Genomic DNA, 21,047 nt, shown 5'->3' with positions numbered 1-21,047 from the left:
TAGACTATGTTTGCTCCCCTAACAGTTAATATATTCACAGAAAATTCTGAGTGTTTCCATTCTGCTCCTCTTCAAAACATCATTTAATCATTACAGACAAACTTTTAGTAAGCTATTCATACTCAGCCAGTCGTCCCTGTCCCTGCCGGTACCAGGCCAAAGTACAGAGGCCTCGTCCTCAGCAGCCTTGTCTCCCCAAACCTCCCATTATTAATGAACCAGCCAGAGGCCGACTCCCAATTGAGGAAGGAAGTGAGCAGCTATCAAATAACATGTCAGTTCATAGTAACAGAAGTTTTAGTATTTATGATGTTTTTACCAGTGGTGAAAGAAGTACTCAGATTCTGAGGAAAAAACCACAGTCTAGAAATACTCGCTTACACGATAAAGTCCTGGATTCACAGTGTTACCTAAGTAAAAGTTAAACTGTATTACCAGCAAAATATACTAAATGTATCAAAAATAAATGGCTCATTTCAAAGTATCATAACCTAATTTAAAGCTTTGAATAGGCTGATTGGGTCTTGGAGGTGTGGTTACAGTAAATGTGCAAGATTCACAGTTGGGCTCTGATGGTGGGGCCCAATGTGATATCATTTGATGGGGCCCCAAATCCCTGATGGTGCCCCTGCCTGGTATGGGACAAATAGAGCTACCTCTTTAGTATTATCCCAAACTAGATGATGGCCTTTAGGCACGATGGTGGTCAGGGACACCCTTTTGAGTGTCTACCTCTTGATGTATATTTGTGTATATACGGTTTCTTCTCATTTTTTTCTCCTTTGGGAATGTTGATTATCTCCCCTAGATGAGGAGAGATGATGCCTGGAGGGGGTCATGCGTTTGGTCATGTATTTGCGTGCATGCATGTGTGAATGACATGTGTGTATCTTTCTGTCTGCAGTTAATCTCACAAACTACTGGACCAATCAGCCTAATATTTTGTGTGCACATGTATGACTTATTGTGTTTACTCAAGGACCTTTTATGGTTGGGGTGATTCACAGTTGTTGAAAAACTTGTTTTATTGACTGTTTTATACCATTATTGAATGCTGACTCCTTACTCCTCTCACGGGCCGGTAGGACACAAGTTTTCTGGGAAAGTGGCTCGGCGAACCATCTTTTGCAAGCCACATTTTGGCCTTCATGTTGACTTAAAAAACTGATATCCACAGAAAAGTCTGGTCTTATTTTGAACCGGAGCATCTACACATGAATTCTGTCCCCAATATATGTATAATTTTTTGTTATCTTTGCCACCATCTTGATTGTAAAGGAACCAGGAGGGAAAATTCCATCAGACACAGACTTGCGACTCGGCTTGTTCTGTTTGCCGCATGGCGTCATGCCTAGTCTCTATATACAGACTCTACATTCAGTGAATGTAGAGTCTGCAGGCAAACCCTGGAGATCTTGCCTCCGGAAGAAGAGCGGAAGAGCCCTGGTTTCCGGTTGTAGGCTGTTTGTAGTCCGCGTGATATTGACCAATCACGTTTGAGCCGGCTGCAGTTGTTGCCAGGTTAAACGGTCCGTGTGGTGAACTAACGAGGAGGAACATAATTGGCGTCACTGCAAACTCTGAATCCATCACAATGGTTCAGCATATTTACTTATATATAAGGGTCTGCCCCCAGAGGCTGTATCGCTGTCTGCCAGAAGTCAGATGCCGAATACAGCCGATGGGTTCCAAGAAGGCATCATGCCTAATTTTTAGACTCACAGATTTGTTATTTTTTCTTGATATTTGTGCTCCTACTATAAGTAACTGAGTAGGCAGTTCATTTTTTGGTCTATTTTAATTGTGTTTATTGTTGTTATTTCCTCCTTTGTTGTGCTGTGGCCCACACACAAAATTAATATTGTTAAAAATCCATTTATGAAAGAAATGGATCAAAGAATTATGGCTGTGTTTTAGTCATTAATAATACATTCATCTTCATCTTATTGTAGAATAAGAATAATTTTATTGTATCTGTATTTTATATATAGTGCCTCTTAGCAGGAAAATTCGGTCTGCTCTGTGAAACAGGCCATGGCTAAAAAAAAAACACTTCTTCTGAAACACACTGCACTTCGGCTTGTCCTCATTTATGAGCCAAACACTCTGTAAATGCCAAAGATTCATTGATAGCATCAGTCACTGAAAGAAGGATAGATTGATCCTGACTTTTTTTATACCAAAATGAGAAATCCACATTTTAGAATGATTAATTCTTACAGAATTTAACAGTAAATGTTTGTATTTATTATTATCAATTATAGCATCAGTGTAAACTATATTGATCAATGCAGTTGATGCAGTATGAAAGCTGAGCAAACCATCTGGATCTCCTATTTATTGATCTCTTGACATAATTGTTATTGTATTAATTAGTAACTGGATCTAGAGGTGAAACATAATACTTTGTGTGTGTGTGTGTGTGTGTGTGTGTGTGTGTGTGTGTGTGTCTGTGTCTGTGTGTCTGTGTGTGTGCTACAGGCGAATGTTTGTAAAGTAGATCTTCTGAGAAAATTTCAATGAAATGAAAAGCAAAGTAAGATGATACAGGGCTTTTGGTGTTTGTCAACAAGGAGTACAGTATGTAAACACTAAGATGCCATATATCGTCACCCTTTGCAGTAACATGGCCTTCGTTTTAACCTTCTAACATTTCTTTAAATTTCTGGGATGTGTCAAAAACAGTCTGTAACAACTACAGCAAATCAACCCAGGAGCTTGTTTGGTTAGCATGCACCATCTAACAGAATAAACCCACTCATAACCAGAGATCTGTGATGATAATGTACATAATAAGATGAGTCTCCTCACAGATACTGACGAGGCGGGACAGTTACCGTAGTGATTTAATATCTAACATCTAGCCCCCTCTGCTGGACACGTGAGAACTGTGACTTGGCAGAACAGGTGATTTTCTAAACCTCACTGATTTTGAATGATGTTAAATAAATTGTCAGTTATCTCCCTTTTTGTAATCAACACCTCAAATCTGCAGTTCGAACATGTTAATTTTCACCCACAGTCAACACAAACTTAATACTCCACTGACTTTAATCAGCTGATTTATTCATTAACTTGCCAAAGGTGAAATAAAACACAGATATTTCCATGCAGAGCCTTCATTTTGGCACATACACGTACATACACACTGTAAATATTTACATACATTTGACCACATACAATACAATTAAATAAACTCCTGCAATATGTAATTTAATTGTTTCATTTTAAGCAGCTAATCACTTCAGATTCCTCAAATCTGTCAGAAGTAAAACATTTGTGCATTATATAATATTTAGTCAACCAAATAAAACATGCTGTTATATTAATTTCAGAAAGTCTTTCAAACCTTTGAATTAGAGCTGATTATTTTCAGTCATGTTCAAAGCACACAGTTCATGTTCATTTTGGGAAGGACATGTTTCAACTGTAAGAGTTTTCTCCCGTGATGTTCTTGACAGGTCTGCTGGAGTGGTCACCACTTTCAGTCTCTGTGAGGAGAGAAGGAGAGAGCCACCATTAATCAGGGTGTCTGCAAGTCTTTGGAAAGTCTCAAAATGTCTTAAATTCAGTATATACATGTTAGGCCTCAAACATCATAACATAGTCTTAAATTTGAATTTGTTAAGTCTTAATTGTCACAAATGTTTTTTATGTAATTTCATGAATCCATCTTTTAATTTCTTTTTGTGAAAATGAGTGAAGTTGTTCTTCATGAAAGTAAACACTTAAATTAACTGTAGATGAAGATTACCTTAAAAATGATCTTAAAAAGCATTAAATTTAAGTTTCTGATATTGGTAGATTCCCTGTAAATCCACCATAAAAAGACACCACACCAAAGTCAGAGTACCTGTCTCAGTGTTCCTGGAGTTACAGACAGACTGTAGAGAAACCACAGTGGTGCCATGATGACTGAAGACAAAGCAAGTAATAGCCCGAGGGCGTGGCCCCACCAGGGGTAGTCGTAGATGTTGTTGTACCTCAGAGGGGTGAATTTGACCAGAGAGAAGATTAATATGCCCTGTGAACAAATATCAGGGTTGGGGAGTAATGGAATACAAGTAACTAAGTTACATATTCAAAATACAAAATGTGAGTTACAGTTACAGGTACAGTTTAAATGGGTGGTGTACAGTTGCTGTCTTTAGAAATAGATTACTTAAACGGATTACCTTATTTGCTTTTGTTTTATATCGAACACCAGGGGGCATGTTTCAAGAAAACTAGAGCCCAGGGACCGGACTTTTACCTAAGCTGTTATTCTCAATATGTATGTGCATTTGACACAATGTGCAGTTCATCACAATCACAGTTTCAAAACGTTTAGTTCACTACATTGCAAAAGTAGCCCTAATCATAATGAAAAAAAACAAGAACTTAAATAGGCCTTCTTTTGAAAGATTTACCGTGGCAAAATATCCATTATCTTTGGGATTATTTTTTCTGGTTTAAACTTTTTTGTAAACATAACCTTATAACAATACAACCATATTGTGGTCTTGGTGAATACTCGATTCTGATTGATGGCAGCCTCATCGATCAAATCTGCTACTTGTCCTCCCAAGGCATTGTATGTTTAGTTTTTGTGCTCCTGGATTGAAGAATTATGTCTGATCAGAGTAAGATTACTGCCACCTCTTTTGGGAAGATGAACCTCTTCTTGAGGTCCACTTGCGTCTCCCATTCAGAAGCTCGATGCAAAACGGAGGACGGGTCCCATTCAGAAGCTCGATGCAAAAGAGAGGGTGGGTTCTTGGCAGTTATTCTTGCCTTGTGCACCTTTTCTCTTTCCTTTTGGAAACTGATGACTCTAGGTGATGGTGCCTGCTAAGTGTTGGCTTTGACTCTATGCAGATATGTCCATTTGGCAATTACTGTAAGGATCTTGTCGTGCCTCCACCTGTATCGACCTACGCCCAGTGCTTTGGGACATCTAGTCAAGATGTGATTCAGGGTTCAGAGGGTTGCTCCTCACTGCTTGCAGGATGCATCCTCCTCTTTGCCCCAGATCTATAGATTGGTTGGAGTTGGCAGGAGTTTGGCCACAGCAGTGACACCCCATAGTTCCTTCCAGGACAGTGAGCATGCAAGTGGCTGGTTTTACTGTATCCACTGGCCTTGGAAATTGAGCTCTACCACTTTTACATGAAAGTCTTCTGCTACATCTTAGACCCTTCACCCCCTAAGTCCTGCCCTGCCTTTGGCATTGGCCTTTGTAGTCTTGGCATTGTAGTTTCCAAGTCCTAGCCATGCTTGACGAACCACCCCAACAACATCCCAATGTTTCCAGTATGCTTCTGCTTCCTTCACTGCTTCCTGAGGCTTCCACTTCCTGTCACACTTCATGGTCTTGTTAGCATGTTTGACTTTCTCATCCTGAGACAGCAGCAGTGTCCTGACTGCTCTTGCCTTGATGGTTTTGAATCCTTACACCACTGATGAGACTGCTTAGCAGAGCTTGGAGGTCTTGCTGTACAGATTTGCTGAACTGAAAGATGATGGAACACCTAACCATCTTCAAAAAAAACAGATTCTTGTTCTTGAATCATTGGAATCTCAGACCCATGAATATACCCATATGAATAGTTTGTCCATCTATGATCTGCTGCTAGTGGTAGATTCAGGTGTGGTTTCTTCCCAAAGACCTCTAGACTTTCTGACTCGCCCCCTCTTCTTCTGCTCTGAGCAGGTTGTACAACAATTTTGGCATTACCCTACTGTCTTGCCACATCTAAACTTGTAGACTTTATACATTGTCCAGGTCCTTAGCTGTGTAATCCATCCTTAATGATAGATCATCAGTGATCATCTCACATCCCATTCACTATTCAACTTGTAACTTCAGGCTGTGGGTGACAGTAATGTTACATATGGCATATAGTTTGTTTGTGAAAATCTTAACACTAATTTGAGGACAGTGACATGGCTGGGTAGCCAGTTAGTCTTGCTGTTAAACATACTGTCAAATTATATTTACTGGCTGTCAACCATATGAAATGTTACTGACTGTGAATCTTGCTAGCGTAACGTTAGCTTTGTGGTTAACAGCTGAACCAGAGGGTTCTATGAGCTGGGCAGACCAGAAATATCTCCTGTTGCCAAGTCATATCCAGAGTGCGTCCTTTTTACTGGAGTCACATATAACATTTCCGTTGTGTAAGAACCGTATGGGATGGTAATGATTGTTCCAGGTGTTTAGTAAATCCTGAGGTATTACCAGGGAAACTGAGTCTTGCCTTGTGAAAAACATTGGATTTTGATTGCAATATGCATGAAAACAACTAATGTATATTCTTCGTGTTTTTTTTCTTTGGTAAGTGACCATGGTACAAGCAGGATAATGCCTTTTCAGGTGTTCATAATCAGGAATAAATGGCCATCATGTCTCCTCGTTGGCAATTAATTCCTGATAATGGACCCCGCAGAAGGCTTTATCCTTTACTTATCAATGGGCCAGTCTGGCTTGACTGGTGGGCTGGAATTGGCATATGGGCCACCGGTTGAATCGCCCTGATGTTCAGTCTACATTAATTTTCTTTCATCTTTAAAGGTAGGGTCTAGAGGATTTTCCAGTTGCTGTTTGTAAACACACATTCAAATTTGGCCCCTCCTATCAGGCTCAACTCTCCCGGGTGTACGGAGCCCGGAGGTATGGAAGAAGGCTTCACAGAAGAGGTTCAGGCAAGGCTCGCACTGGTGCACGCTCGGACACGCTCGGGCACGGCACCTGCACTCTCTCATTGGCTGGGGAAATCTCCGCCCAGAAGCAGTCCGAGCTCACAAAAACATCAAAGTTAAAGGGCAGGAGCTCTGCAAACAGAGTCACCACCACACATGAGTAGAAGCACATAGGTGATGATTAAGCAGGATTTAATTTGTACATGTCTATATTTTGTTTTGTTTGAAAATCCTCCAGATCCTACCTTTAAGAGTGTAATTCACATCATAGTAACTTTGTCAGGCTTAGAGTGACAATGATTCATTGTATTTACTTACTGAGCATACACATGGAGTGATGTACCTCCAGCAATATTTCATATAGGGCATGGGGCGGTAGCCAATCATGTCTGTAATCTTATGGTAGAAGCGATCAGCACCTTGGAGACAGACAGTCATGTTATTATCAGGTCATTTAATAAAATGTTATCATGATGAAATATAAGTGAAAACAACCGAATCAGCATGTAGCTCATGTAAAACTGATGTGGAGCTGGACATAGGTGCGTTAATCCCTGGCTGGTGAAATGCTTGTTTAGTGCTGGTTGACTGGATGAGATGTTAAATGTTGCTCACCATATACCCATCCTATACAAATGGACTCCAGCATGGCAAAAAGTATCAATGGGATTCCACTGCAGGCGTAGTAGTCAAAAAGCTGAAACACATATAGTCCTCCCTGCAGACAGAGAGGAAACAGAGGGAGAGATAAGGAGGACATTTTTGAAACAGTGGCTCTTATCTGCTCAGTTGTATCTACAGCAGAAAACAATATTTTGCCTGCATTTCTAACTGATAACCCAAACATGCTGTTAAACAAACATACAGGCGGACAGACATAAATAGTGGTTATTTTCTTTAAATCACAAAGAAACAAAAAAGACACATACATCAGTGACCATACAGAGACCAATGACAAAGCATAATCCACAGACGACCAGCAGAAGCAGTTTAGGTCGATGGCCAGTCAGAAAGAAGGATGGATACATGTCTGATATGGATGTGTTTATGGCTGCCAGATAAACAAACTGTGGGTAAAACAAACAAACAAAAACAACAACAATGCTTTTTTATCAAGAACAGCATAGATTAAATGGGAAGTTCACACGAAAATCAAAAATACATATTTTACCTCTTACCTGTAGTGCTAGTTATCAAGCTAGAGGTTCTTTGTGTGAGTCTCCGAGTGTTGGAGATATTGTCTGTTTTGAGATGTCTGTCTATATTTAGAGATGTCTCTCAAATATAATGGAACTAGATGGCACTCTGCTTTTGGTGACCAAATAGCCAATTTACATACATTTAGAAAAACTCAACAGCAATGTCTCTTTACAAAAATCATGACCTGGTTACTCAAGATAATCCACAGACCTTGTTGTGAGCAGTTTCATGTAGGAACTATTTTCTTTCTACCAAACTACAGCTGCCAACTGAATGACCATGTAGTAGGAAGTGTGCATCTACTGCTAGTGCAGTACATACGAAGCACCACTGAGCTAGCTAATGTTACAGCTAGGCCGAGGATGACACCATTAATGTTTACATCTCACACTGTCAAGAGCACGACCCTCTTGTTTATGAGCTGATGCGTGCTTACAGTACTTCTGGGCAGTGATACGGTTGGGTATAGTGTAGTTTCGTAGAAAGAAAATAGTTCCTACATGAAATGGCTCACACCATGTTAGGCAGATAGTCTTGAGTAACTGTGTCATGATTTCTTGAAAGAGGCATTGCTCCTCTGTATTGTTTGCGAGTGTCATCAGGTTCCATGACAATTGACAGAAGGCAGACATCTTTACAGTCCATATCGCCGACATTTGGCAACTCACCCTAAATAATCTAGATTGATAAATGGGTAAGCATCAAAGATCCACATTAACACTGAATCAAATGAGTCCCTACAATGTCAAAGGTACACTAGCCGTACTAATTTCATTCAGCTGTTCTACTCAGCATTTCGATGCTTTTAGGACATTGTTTTTTCTTCACTGAGCATTGATTGTATATGCCAGTGGTTTCGTATCACACCCCTTTCTAATCATTGTGGTGACTAATCAGTTGGCTCCAAGAGGAAGCCAAGCTTATCAGGTTTTGTTTCTTGTTTTCTTCCAGTTTGTTAGAAACATCCCACCTCAGTATCCAGTCCGAGGAAGATAATCATAATGAAGAAGAGGGTAGCCCAAACATGGGGTAAAGGCATCATGGCTACTGCCCGAGGATAGGCAATAAAAGCCAGGCCGGGACCTGCAAAGCAAATGCCAAAAATATTTTAGGTAATGATTAACATAGTAATGTACACCTTAGTCTCATTACAAAATAATACTGTTAACAGTATTTCTTTGAGTTTTTAATTTACTGACACTACAGGTCTTTTTCAATACAGTGCGCCAAAGCTCATTCAGGCCATGTGTGGCATTACAAGCAGCTTCATACCTGATTCAGCCACTGCTGAGACTTCCACACCCAACTCATAAGACATGAAGCCGAGGACAGAGAAAATTGCAAAGCCAGCAAAAAAGCTGGTCGCACTGTTCAACAGGCACAGGGCAATTGCATCTCTGTAATGTAATGTACATTGAATCATATGAAAACAACATACTGTGGTATACAGAGAGGACAAATATATTTTTTCCATTATGTTATATTTTTAGCATTATGTATTTAAATTCTTTACTTGTAGCAGTTGTTGTCGTATTTGTTGTAGCTTCCCATAGATACCAAACACCCTGTGCAGACAGCGTAGGAGTATAATATCTGGCTCCCAGCATCCATCCATACCTTTGAACAATGAAAAGATATTCAGTTTATAGTTGTCTTTTGTTTTTGTCTGTCACTAGCAGGGGTACAGTTCGCTCTGTTGGTCAGTCCATTGGTCCTCAAAACTTTTAATTTTTTCTAAAAAATATTTAGCTGTGACCAACAAAACTCATATGGCTGGTTGATTGGTACTCAAAAATTCCCCCACCATTTGGCGGCCACAGTTTTTTCCCTGAAAGGCTGACATTTGAGAGTAGTCAATGAGAGTAGCCTATCCCAAATAGGTGCATAACTTCCAAATAGATTTACAGAAGGGGATTGGGAACAGTGACCAGAGGTTTAGAAAAGTCTTACCATGTATTGTCCTACCCCAGTAACAAACATACATTCTACTCCATTGCATCTGTTATGGAGAGCCAGTAGTGATGTAGAAACCATAAAGGAGAGAACTCATCACCCACATGTGTGCCTCACCTGAGGATCAGCCAGACGTGTTGGGTCTGGAGAGAGGTAAAATCGAATACCATCAATGGCTCCTGGCAGTGTCACACCACGGATCAGCAAAGCAGTCATCATAGCATAAGGAAATGTTGCTGTGATGTAGACGACCTGAAAGAGAAGTAAAGATATAAATACGTGAGGTGGACAAAATAAAAATGCACTAAAAAAAAAAACTAAACATACATCTATTGTTGTAGCTAGTAATTCGGTCTGTGGAGACCTGGCTTGGGAACCAAAGGGTTGCTCGATCAAGTCCCTAAACAGTCAAAGTATGGAGTGTGGACTGGCAGCTGGAGATGTGCCAGTTCTATGTGGCACTGCTGAGGTGCCCTTTAGCAAGGCACCAAAACCCCACAATGCTCCAGGGGTGCCGTACTACAGCTGACCTTGCGCTACTCCTCTTGTTTTATTCTTGTGTGAGGTGTATGACTTAAAGAGGTCTACAAGAAGAGATACATTTCAAGTGCCAATTGTCTGATTGTGTGAATTGACAAAGAAAATTCAATTCAGATTTAGTTAATGTCAAACAGGAGCTGATTAAGTCCCTCAGTATTGTCAGACATTGTTTGGGAGCTCACCTTTCCCGAGGACTTGACACCTTTCCAAACACAGAAGTAACAAATAATCCAGCTGAGCAGAAGACATCCAGCCAGGTCCCAGTGGATACTTCCCATCTCTTCAATACCTTGAGACAAACCCAGGACTCTCCTCCTGAACACAACATACTCTATGTTTAGGAACATCTTCCTTTCTGAGTTGATTAATGAATTACTGTATCAAGTAGAGTATTTGTGAGCACATACTGCCAGAATTCCTCGGCTGAAGAAGTTGCATTCTGAGAAATGTCGTCATCTGATGATTTATTTTGTTGATTATCGATACAGCCCTCTGGTGGTGAAAAACAGTAAAAATAACAGGTTAGAGTGGAAAGTTGTAGTTTGTAAATTTTAAATCTTGATGTTTAAAATATATTAGTCACCTTACTGTCAGCTCCAAGAAATGCTATCAACTCTTTCTTGTATCCATACTATTCTTTTATTAGATTTCTTTCCTCTTTTGTTCAAAATACTCCTCCATGGAGAAGGAGGTGCCAACAAATGTACAAACACATCATTCATGAAGCGGTCGCACTTTATGTAGTCACCACAACATTATCAACATAAGTGGCTCAAAAATACTTGGCAGGATACACAGTGAATCAGATGCTAAAGGATGTGACAGTTTATAATAACCAGCACTAAATAAACAAAATTCACAGAAAGCATTAGTTGATCTCTCTGTACTGTCCAATATATTGTTCCTACTGAAGATGTAAACCTTTTAAAATGGGGCACAAATGTGTAGTTGAATGTGTTAGAAAGACTACTTAATATCTAAAAATGCAGGGCACTGTAGTTTGTAGCAAATGTTACTCAAACATGAGTACAAAAGGCATTTGTCAGGGACTATTTTCAGCTGTGGATTGCTTCGCAGTGTACACAAGCATTTTCAACTCTGTGTGTGTGTGTGTGTGTGTGTGTGTGTGTGTGTGTGTTGTGTTTGTGGGATTAAGTCGAAAATAACACTATGTTAGTGGTAATGATGGATGTCCCGTTAGTACAATCTGATGGCTCAGAGGCTATATCACATTTTGGCTACACTGACAATGCTAACGGTTGCTGGTTGCTGCTTTTTTTTTTTTTTTTTTTTTTGGTAATTTGGAATATGGAATTTGTTTGTAACACAAAAATATACAATTTCCTCATGATTATCCTTAAACTCTGAAAAAGTAAGCATTTATTCATTCATTCATCTTCTAACTGCTTCATCCTCTTGAGGGTCGCGGGGGGGCTGGAGCCTATCCCAGCTACATCGGGCGAGAGGCAGGGTACACCCTGGACAGGTCGCCAGACTATCGCAGGGCTGACACATAGAGACAAACAACCATTCACACTCACATTCACACCTATGGACAATTTAGAGTTATCAATTAACCTAGTCCCCAATCTGCATGTCTTTGGACTGTGGGAGGAAGCCGGAGTGCCCGGAGAGAACCCACGCTGACACGGGGAGAACATGCAAACTCCGCACAGAAGGGCTCCCACGCCCGGGATCGAACCGGCAACCCTCTTGCTGTGAGGCGAGAGTGCTAACCACCACACCACCGTGCCGCCCAGTAAGCATTCAACATATTAATAATATCATTTGAGTTGATTGTGTATGTTCACCTGTGTTCCAGGTGTTGTTGCAGCTGGCCCAGGGGAGTACAGTGTGGAAGGAGGAGAAGAGGTAGAGGAAGGCCCAGGCCAGGATGACGATGTAATACATCTCAGTGTATAGCATGAGCAAGATACTGCCATAGCCTAAACCTGAGGACAGAACATTATAAACATTATCTGTAAAATAACTGATCAGTGCACACATTTTATATAAATCTGTTATATTGAGTGGTATTGAATTTTTACTTGAGCTAGAAGTACCTTCAAAGACGGGACATATTTTCCTCCAACATGTGATTCCACCCTGCCTAGTTAACTGTCCCACAGATAACTCCAGGAAGAAGATAGGCATTCCACAGGTGAACAGGAACAAAATATAAGGAACCAGGAAAGCTCCTGAAGAGAAAAATTATATGAAAACAAACATAAACTGGACCATTGAGTCCTGTCAATGATTGCAGTGGGCCTAGTTGTAATTTATAATGTGATCTTGTCTTCCTCTCTATTTTCTCCATATTTATTCTTTGTGTGGGTGAGACTTTTACCTCCTCCATTTTTGAAGCACAGATATGGAAATCTCCAAACATTGCCCAGACCAATGATTTCTCCAATTACTGCCAAAATGAACTCTTTCTTGTTGGCCCACTGGCCTCTCTCATCAGACTTTGGGGGATGATTTAGATCATTGTCATCTTTCATCTCTGTCTTTTCTGGATTACTCTCTGGCTCCATTTGGCAAGGTCAGTTGAGCTGAAATGTTACATTAAAGCAGTGACAGTGTGTATTATAAACAGTTGTGGAAAATGATGAAGTACACTGACTCAAGTAATGTACTTAAGTATAAATTTGGTAAATTTAGTTACTAGTTACTTTGCAGAATTAGATGATCAACACAAAAATCTATCCATTTAGCCAGCAGGGGCAGCAGGTTAAGGTAGTCCATACGTCCCTTTCCGCAGCAGCGCTTTCCAGCTCGTCCTGGGGGATCCAAAGGCATTCCCAGGCCAGATAAGTTTTATAAACACAGCAGACAGTTCTGGTTCTATCCCAGTTGGACGTGTCCTGGAAAACTCTTACCAGGAGGCTGCCAGGAGGCCTTCTTACCAGATGCCCAGACTACCTCAACTGGCCCCTTAGAATGCAAAGGAGCAGTGGCTCTACTCTGAGGTCCCTCCAGACATCTGAGCTGCTCACCCTGTCTCTAAGGCTGAGCCTACCCAACCTACAGAGGAAACTCATTTCGGCCACTTGTCTCCGCAGTGTCATTCTTACGGTCACTACCCAAAGTTCATGACTGTAGGTAAGCCTTGGAACATGTATGGACTAATAAATCAAGAGCTTTGCCTTTCGGCTAAGCTCCCTCTTTACCAGCACAGTCTGGTGGAACACCTGCATCACTGCTGATGCTACAGCAAATCGCCTGTCCATCTTACACATTTTTACACTTTTTTTTTTTTTTTTTTTTACACTCACTCACGAACAAGATCCCCACATACTTGAACTCCGTCACTTGGGGCAGTTCCTCACTTCAAACCCAGACAGGGCAAGCCAGTGTTTTCTGGCATAAAACTATGTCCTCAGACATGAAAGGTACTGACTTTCATTCCGATCAAACTGGACGGCTTCTGCCTCAGTGGGTGCCAGAGGTCACCATCTGAGGAAGCCAATAGGACCACATCATCTGCAAAGAGCAGAGAAGCAATTCTGAGATAATGAATATTACAAACTGAACTGGTGACAAGGAATTACCCTGGTGGAGGCCAAAATCCCCTTAAAACATGACTGACTTTGTGCCGAGTGTACGGACAGAGGTCTTGTTGTGGATTTATTTGTTGCCCTCGAACCAAAAAATAGTCTGTGGTGTTGGTCAAAATTCAGTAAAAGTTGCTTCCAATAAAATCAAAGAAAGTTCAGAACACTCTGAAGAAAAACCAGGAGGCTGATCAGAATGCAATGCATCCAGTGCAAGAAGGTATATTCTTTGTTCAAAGATGACATCCAAATAAACCCATGTGAGTTGGTGGTCCAGACCAAGAACTGAGCCCAAAAGGCTCGAGCACTGACCTTTATACGTAGTCTCTCTCTCTCGATCACTTTCCTAAGTTTTGTAACCAATCATATATGTAGAATTACCCTTATTTTTTATAAGTCATACACGTCACAATATCACTTTTACGTCACTTGAACCGCAGACCCCCCTAAAACCAGTTAAAACCAGTTGTAGGGGGGCCTTCATTCTTGAAAGTATCAGCCTCAGCACTTGACATCTTCCTGTCTGATCAACACTCACTTTGGTCAAGTACACAAAAGACATGTTTTTACTGGATGGGAAAACTCCCCCATGATTCCTCCAGCAGCCTTGCAAGGGTAAAAAGCCAGTCCATTGTTCCACCTCCAGCACATAACCTGCATTGCTTCTCATTCATGAATCTGAGGTTCGACAGTTGGTAGGCGTTTCCTTTGCAGCACCCTGAAATAGACTTCTGGGGAGGTTGAGCAGTGTGATACCTCGATAATTGTCTGCCACTCCACAGGCACTGTCCCCAATCTCCATGTGACACTGAAATGCACCTCAACCATCTGCAACATTAAAGTTGTGCTTATTATGAATACATCAATAATTACAATCCAGTTATAAGATATATATTATCCTGAAATGGGTCATTCTTTGTAAGTTAGTACCATTCCTTTTGGTATTAATACATTTGTACTTCTACTCAAGTAAAAATTTTAATGCTGGACTTCTATCCTTTTTTCTACACTTACTTCAGTAAAAGGTCTGTTTTCCACCACTGGATCCTCTTTAAACCTCAACAAAAACACACATCAAAAAAAGTAAAAAGTATAATTGATTTTGAAGGGCAAATGTCAAAATATAAAGCATGTCAGTATGCTCAGCACGTTTTAAGATGAATAAAAGAAGAACTGTCTGAGAAGGGCCCTTGAAGGAATAAGACTGCTTAAGCCTGCACACAGTATAGGCAAAAGATCTGTTGCCAAACCTCTTTGGCTTTTAGTCTATAACCAACAAGATTTATGTTTAACTCAGCACTGAACATTTCCACTCATGGATGGTTTATATATTGACTATAGAGAGCTGAGGCTTTGCCGGCTTTATTATTACTCTGTTGGTAAAACTTTGTTAACATTTTGTAGAACACTCCACACAGATCAAGTTACTGAACAGGCTGTGCTGCCGCCATATAAGATGGCATTACCTAAAGTCACTGGGCATCAATCACCAACTGTTCTTAAGAAAATAATTATTTTTAAAACCCACTTATGCAGTTTTCACAAAGACTCTTAGCTGAGCAAATCTGGTACGTAGAACCAAAATTTGACTGAGTGTACCTCTTGGGTCATTCTTTTGAAAAATCCCATTACCCACGTAAATTTTAAAATGTCTTTTATGACAGAACTTCATTTTCTGGGCCAATTTCAATGATTCTGGTGTCACATTATAGTATTATTAAAGTTTCTTGTGTAAATAAATACTTACCACTTCTCCCATGTACTTCTCTCCATCACAGCCAGATAGAAATGATGGGTGCTTCGTGAATTTATGGTCACTTGCACAGTAGCAGAGAAGCCACAGAGACCGCAGATGTAAATAGAGCGTGCCAGTAAACCCGGAACTCCGTTAGTGCTTTTAGCACTTCCAGTTCTCTTGTCTAAAAGTCAATACGTTTTTTGAATGGGATTTTGGTAAAATGCCTCAAATAAGGTCTGTGGTTAACAAAAGCTTAAGCGAGTTTCAGGTTTTGTTCTACGACATAAAACACGTCAGTAAATACCCTACTTGTGAATTTTGAAGCTTGCTAGGTTGCTAACAAGTTGCTCAGTACGACTACAAACCCTGTCGGGGACATTAAACGTCATCACCCCCGAACAGGCAAGAGTGCTGGTAGTCCACCATTACAGCTTCTTATTTAGCTTAAACAGTCCGATTTCCCCATTATACAATGTTTTTAAAATAAAGCAGCCGAAATCAGTTGAAAGCTTAGTGGTAGTGACGTCAAGAGTCACGCAACCGTGGAGTAGTCATGTAGTCCGTTAAAGGCTAACGTTAGCTTTTTACTTCTGGTGATCGCATTTAAGCTTCAAATGCGGTATGAAAGGTGTTCATATGTGAAGAGTATATCACTGAACAAAACCTGTAAGTATCATAAACTTGTTTTAGCCACAGAGCTTATTTTCTGACATAATCCAAAACGCAATGCAAAAATCACATTCACTTACTCTTCCGGGAACCAGCGTGATGCTAAACTTCCGGGTTTTGACGTCAGCCCTGGCACACTCTATTAGCTATATAGCTAATTTGGGCTGAACGGTTGTGTTGTGGGTTAGGGTTAGGGTTATAAACTAATTTAAAAACAGTGTGTAGGTCAATTTACCCACTGGCTCACCTTAAGCCACTCTCCCCTGTGCCATGTGTAGCAGTCCAGAGATCAGTAAGCATAATATTTTCTTTCAATGGCTGAAATATGGTAGAAGGAAGCTTCTTGGCCTCTCCAAACAATAAATCTAGCCTCTCTGTGGTCAAAAATGTATGATTAGATATCAAGATTTTACTTATTGGACAATTTTTCACAAAGTTGCACTCTGGGATTGAGTTAGCGGCCATCTTGGGAAAAATGGCGGCCATCTTGATTTTTGCGTGGCTAATGGGTTTTATCAAAAGAACAACCCCCAAGGAGTATTTGTGCCAATTTTGGTGCTTCTTTCCGCTTGTGAAAGATTTTACTGAAAAAATGCAATTAGCTGCTTAGCTATCTGACATTCACCAATTCATTCTTCTTCATTCATCTTCTAACCGCTTCATCCTCTTGAGGGTCGCGGGGGGGCTGGAGCCTATCCCAGCTGACATCGGGCGAGAGCCAGGGTACACCCTGGACAGGTCGCCAGACTATCACAGGGCTGACACATAGAGAGAAACAACCATTCACGCTCACATTCACACCTACGGACAATTTAGAGTCACCAATTAACCTGCATGTCTTTGGACTGTGGGAGGAAGCCGGAGTGCCCGGAGAGAACCCACGCTGACACAGGGAGGGCTCCCACACCCGGGATCGAACCGGCAACCCTCTTGCTGTGAGGCGAGGGTGCTAACCACCACCCCACCGTGCCGCCATACATTCACCCATGTTTTCTTCAATTCTAGTTGTAAAATATTATAGCATATCACAGCACATCATATATCACAATAATATTTTTATTATTTATAATACTTATAATACTAATAATAGTAATTATTTTGATATTTTTATTAAAAAAATATTACAGTCTTTTAAAATAAACATTACACTAAAACTTGAATTCACATCTGTGATATTAATGGAAATCATGGCATCTAATTATTAGTAATAAATCATGCTAGAGTTCAGGTGGGCGACACAAAAAGTGACAAAGCAGTGTTCAGAGTATGTTATTAATAAGTTACATTGCTTGAAATAGTCCAACTTTTCTCTTTCTCTATTTGTCACTCCATCAAACACACACCAAATACACACCATGCACATCTCTGGCCTGAAAGCTGTGTTACTATAATACATATAGTTTACAATTTGCTGCTTGGGTGGTTGATTAATGCATAGTTTTAGCATCCTGTGCATGTTTTTGTGCTATTTTATATTCAGTACTGACTCCACTAATTAGGACAGCTTGTTTAGAGTTCTGCAGAAATATCCCCACTTAAGAACTATTTATTTTTTTGTTTTTTCCTTTTTTTAATATTTGGAGTCCAGTCTACCTTCTTTAGACTTTTGATTGGGCATTACCTCTCTCATCTTTTCCTCTTCTTGTTCTTCTTTAGTTTCTGTGTGTGCACACGGCTTTGTAATCTTATGCCCTTTTATTTAGATTTGCAGAGCATTTACCTGTACTAATTAGGATCAACTGGCGTGCACTTTTAACTTACAGGGACAATGGGATTTATCATTATAAGAACACAGTTGCGAACAATCCTGCAGTTCAAGAACACATCGTGAATCTGACATTGACTTTTCTCAGGACCTTTCTTGATTTATTAGTTTTAATGCAGAGCAGGTCAGCATGGATCAAAATCACTGATAATTTACAATGATCTGAAATCAGCAGCAAGGTACACAAGGGCTGGTCAATACTTACATGTGCCTGTGGAGCCCTGTTGCATTAACTGGATGGAAGTTCTGGGGGGAGAATCTTATGCAAGTGTTTGGTTGACGCCTACAGCAAGCATTTAACCAATGAATGTCATTCACTGGTCAGGCAGTTCTTACTTTCTCTTTAAAGTGGGTCACTTTCACATAATTTGTTTAGTTGACAGTGGATCATAGCAGATCAGAGATTTAAAATTCAGAGACTAAGAGATGCAAAATAATACCAGTGGGTTGTCACATGAGAGTAATGAGTTGAACAAGTAAGGAGAAATAACAACACTGCTGAGCGCTGTAGACAAAGTAGTTCTAAATCGGCATGTCTTTTCAATATGGCCTGAATTTTGTAATTTATTTTACTTTGGTCCGCTCCACTCCTAAAACCCCGGTAAAACAGATATGTTGGCATGGCTACGCATCAGTGTGGATGTGTGCGGATGATGTTTGATTCAGCCGGATACGTCGGTCTCTTGTGATTGATCCTTGAAAATCAAATCCCCCTCCACAACAGAAATTAGTTAGATTGGACACAACCTCAAACTTAAGATGGAAACAGAGTATAACAAGTTGACAGGGTTTACCCTTTAAGTCATGAGTTTTGTCAGTCAGGTGTTATTTTCGGGATTCAAAGGGAATTCTGTGTCCTTGTGAACAGGGTCCTGTGTGACTCAGGAGGTAGAGCAGGTTTTCTATTAATAAAAAGATGGGCAGTTCGATGGCTGTGCCATAGGTGTTTCAGTGTCAGTGAATGGTTAACTGAGCAGCAAGTGGCACCTTGTATGATTGCCTCAGCCACCAGTGTATGAATGTGTGTGAACATTTTTTTTTGTGTCTGCAAACAGAGTTTTATTTTTGAGTTCAGTGGTTTAAAGAATGTGTTTACCTGTCATAGTTTCTACAAAGTAGACAATATCGGATGTCCAATAGCGGTGCATTGGCTGTGACTTCCAGCATAGAAACCTGCATAATTCTTTTTTTTAAAGATTTTTTTTTGGGGGGCTTTTTGCCTTTAATGTTCACGATAGAGTGAAATGGGGGAGAGAGAGAGTGGGGGGGTGACATGCAGCAATGATGGCAAGCTGGAGTCGAACCTGCGACCGCTGTGGCGAGGCATTGCCATTGCACATGGGGCACCGGCACTATCCACTACAATACCAACGCCCCGAAACCTGCATTTTTTACTGGCAGCCAGTCTAGTTCTTTGTCGGGACATTAGTACATGTCTTGACAAGTCTCAAAGTGTAACTTGTTAATGTATAAACTTTCCATTTAGGGGACACAAACAAAGTCATTTTCAGTAGCAAGATGAAAAAAGTAACAGCAGGGGAGGGCTGATGAGTTATTTATTACACATGAGTCGATGGAAAAGTTGACACACAGCTTCATACAGTAACATTTATGCAATTACATACTCCAAACTACTTTAGTTTTTAAGGTTCAATCCATGTTATGACACCCACCACCAAAATGATGACCAAAAAAAATGATTTAACTACAATCACTCAACTAAATCTAAATTATTTTTTACATTTGCATTTTACATTTTTTTTAAATACTGTTGTCAAACAAGCCAAATTAAGTAACCTGAAATCTATATTTGAAAAAAATGGGGGAATATAAAAACATCAGGCCTTTAATCAACTCTTCTATTTTTTTGTCCTCTGTCCATACAATACATTATACCCATGATCGATGCACAAAGAAAGGAGTTAAAAAAAAATATTTATTTTGGAAGTTGCGTTGTCAGGGAACTGCCCATTGGTTCGACAGCCCGTTGGTTCGACATCCCATTGTTCCGACCATATTAAACTCATTGTTCCAAAGTCCGTTCCGAAATCATCATGATGTCCTGTGGTTAAGGTCTGGTTAGGTTTAGGCACAAAAACCACTTGGTTAGGGTCAGGAAAAGACCATGGTGTGGGTTAAAATGAAAAAGAAAGTGACAAACTCATAAGCCGTGAGCCTGCTCCACCTCAAGCCGGTCGCGGCGCACTATATGCCCGTTGCGAGCCGTTCAGAACCGCGGACAGTCGGACTAATGGGATGTCGAACCAATGGGCTGTCGAACCAATGACATGGACCCACGTTGTCAGTATTAAAATCCTGAGTAAGAACACCAAATGATCACATTACAAATATTCTGGCCTCCATTCACGAGCTCCCTGTTTAAGCATCACTGGCGATAGCACTGGCGATCTGAACTGGTCAGTGGCGAAAAAACACACACTTCACACACACATACTCATTTACAATACAGAGCGGGGAGACCTTCCGCCTTTCTGCTCCAACACTGACTGACAGCTGACTCCACTCATTCACACTCACCACTGCCCCAGGGCTACAACCATATGCTATTTACAGAGATAGCACTGGCGATCTGAACGGTCAGTGGCGAAAAAAAGCACTTTTATACGGGACACATGGTGGCTATTTAAATAAGTCATGCTGACAGCGTTTGAGCCAACCACAAGAAGGTGTGGAATTTCGTTGGTTTCATTTATTGTTTGTCCTGTCACGGTGTGTTTTTTGACGTCTGTGGTCCACTTGTGGAAAAATCAAACATCCCAGTACAATAAATCAAACGCACCCCAACCGCTGTGTTTCGGAAGTAGACACGCATGTGCAGTCACATACTACTGAGAGTGAAATCCCTGATCGTTAGCTCACACGCAGCTTATTTAAGCTGATGATGAACTGGATGACATTTAACGGAGTGTTGCACATCTCGAAGGCT

At 40.6% G+C, this 21,047-nt stretch overlaps 1 protein-coding gene across 1 annotated transcript; it reads right to left on the bottom strand.

Moving 5' to 3' along the window:
* Positions 1-3,045: 3,045 nt before the first annotated feature.
* On the bottom strand, positions 3,046-18,338 carry LOC125902579 (sodium- and chloride-dependent GABA transporter 2-like). Its single transcript, XM_049599044.1, has 17 exons — positions 18,306-18,338; positions 14,943-14,985; positions 14,685-14,756; positions 12,722-12,926; positions 12,438-12,572; positions 12,186-12,326; positions 10,782-10,866; positions 10,557-10,689; positions 9,952-10,086; positions 9,395-9,498; positions 9,154-9,278; positions 8,852-8,964; positions 7,611-7,748; positions 7,297-7,399; positions 7,000-7,100; positions 3,854-4,024; positions 3,046-3,491 (listed from the first exon to the last, which is right to left on the bottom strand). The coding sequence occupies exons 4-17, from the start codon at positions 12,906-12,908 to the stop codon at positions 3,357-3,359; spliced, it is 1,806 nt and encodes a 601-aa protein (XP_049455001.1). The 5' UTR covers positions 12,909-12,926; positions 14,685-14,756; positions 14,943-14,985; positions 18,306-18,338; the 3' UTR covers positions 3,046-3,356.
* Between the last annotated feature and the right edge of the window lie 2,709 nt (positions 18,339-21,047).

The sequence above is a fragment of the Epinephelus fuscoguttatus genome, linkage group LG15, assembly GCF_011397635.1.
Source record: "Epinephelus fuscoguttatus linkage group LG15, E.fuscoguttatus.final_Chr_v1".
NCBI lineage: Eukaryota > Metazoa > Chordata > Actinopteri > Perciformes > Serranidae > Epinephelus > Epinephelus fuscoguttatus.
The sequence above is the reverse complement of the archived record's forward strand: the minus strand, read 5'-3'. Positions and strand labels throughout refer to the sequence as shown.

What these genes read in the sequence shown, in the direction of transcription:
- LOC125902579 (XM_049599044.1), bottom strand. Translation starts at nt 12,908, where the DNA reads ATGGAGCCAGAGAGTAATCCAGAAAAGACAGAGATGAAAGATGACAAT. An exon ending in AATATGTCCCGTCTTTGAAG is followed by an intron (nt 12,327 to 12,437) that starts GTACTTCTAGCT and finishes TTCTGTCCTCAG; the next exon opens with GTTTAGGCTATGGCAGTATC. An exon ending in TACGACAACAACTGCTACAA is followed by an intron (nt 9,279 to 9,394) that starts GTAAAGAATTTA and finishes ATTACATTACAG; the next exon opens with AGATGCAATTGCCCTGTGCC.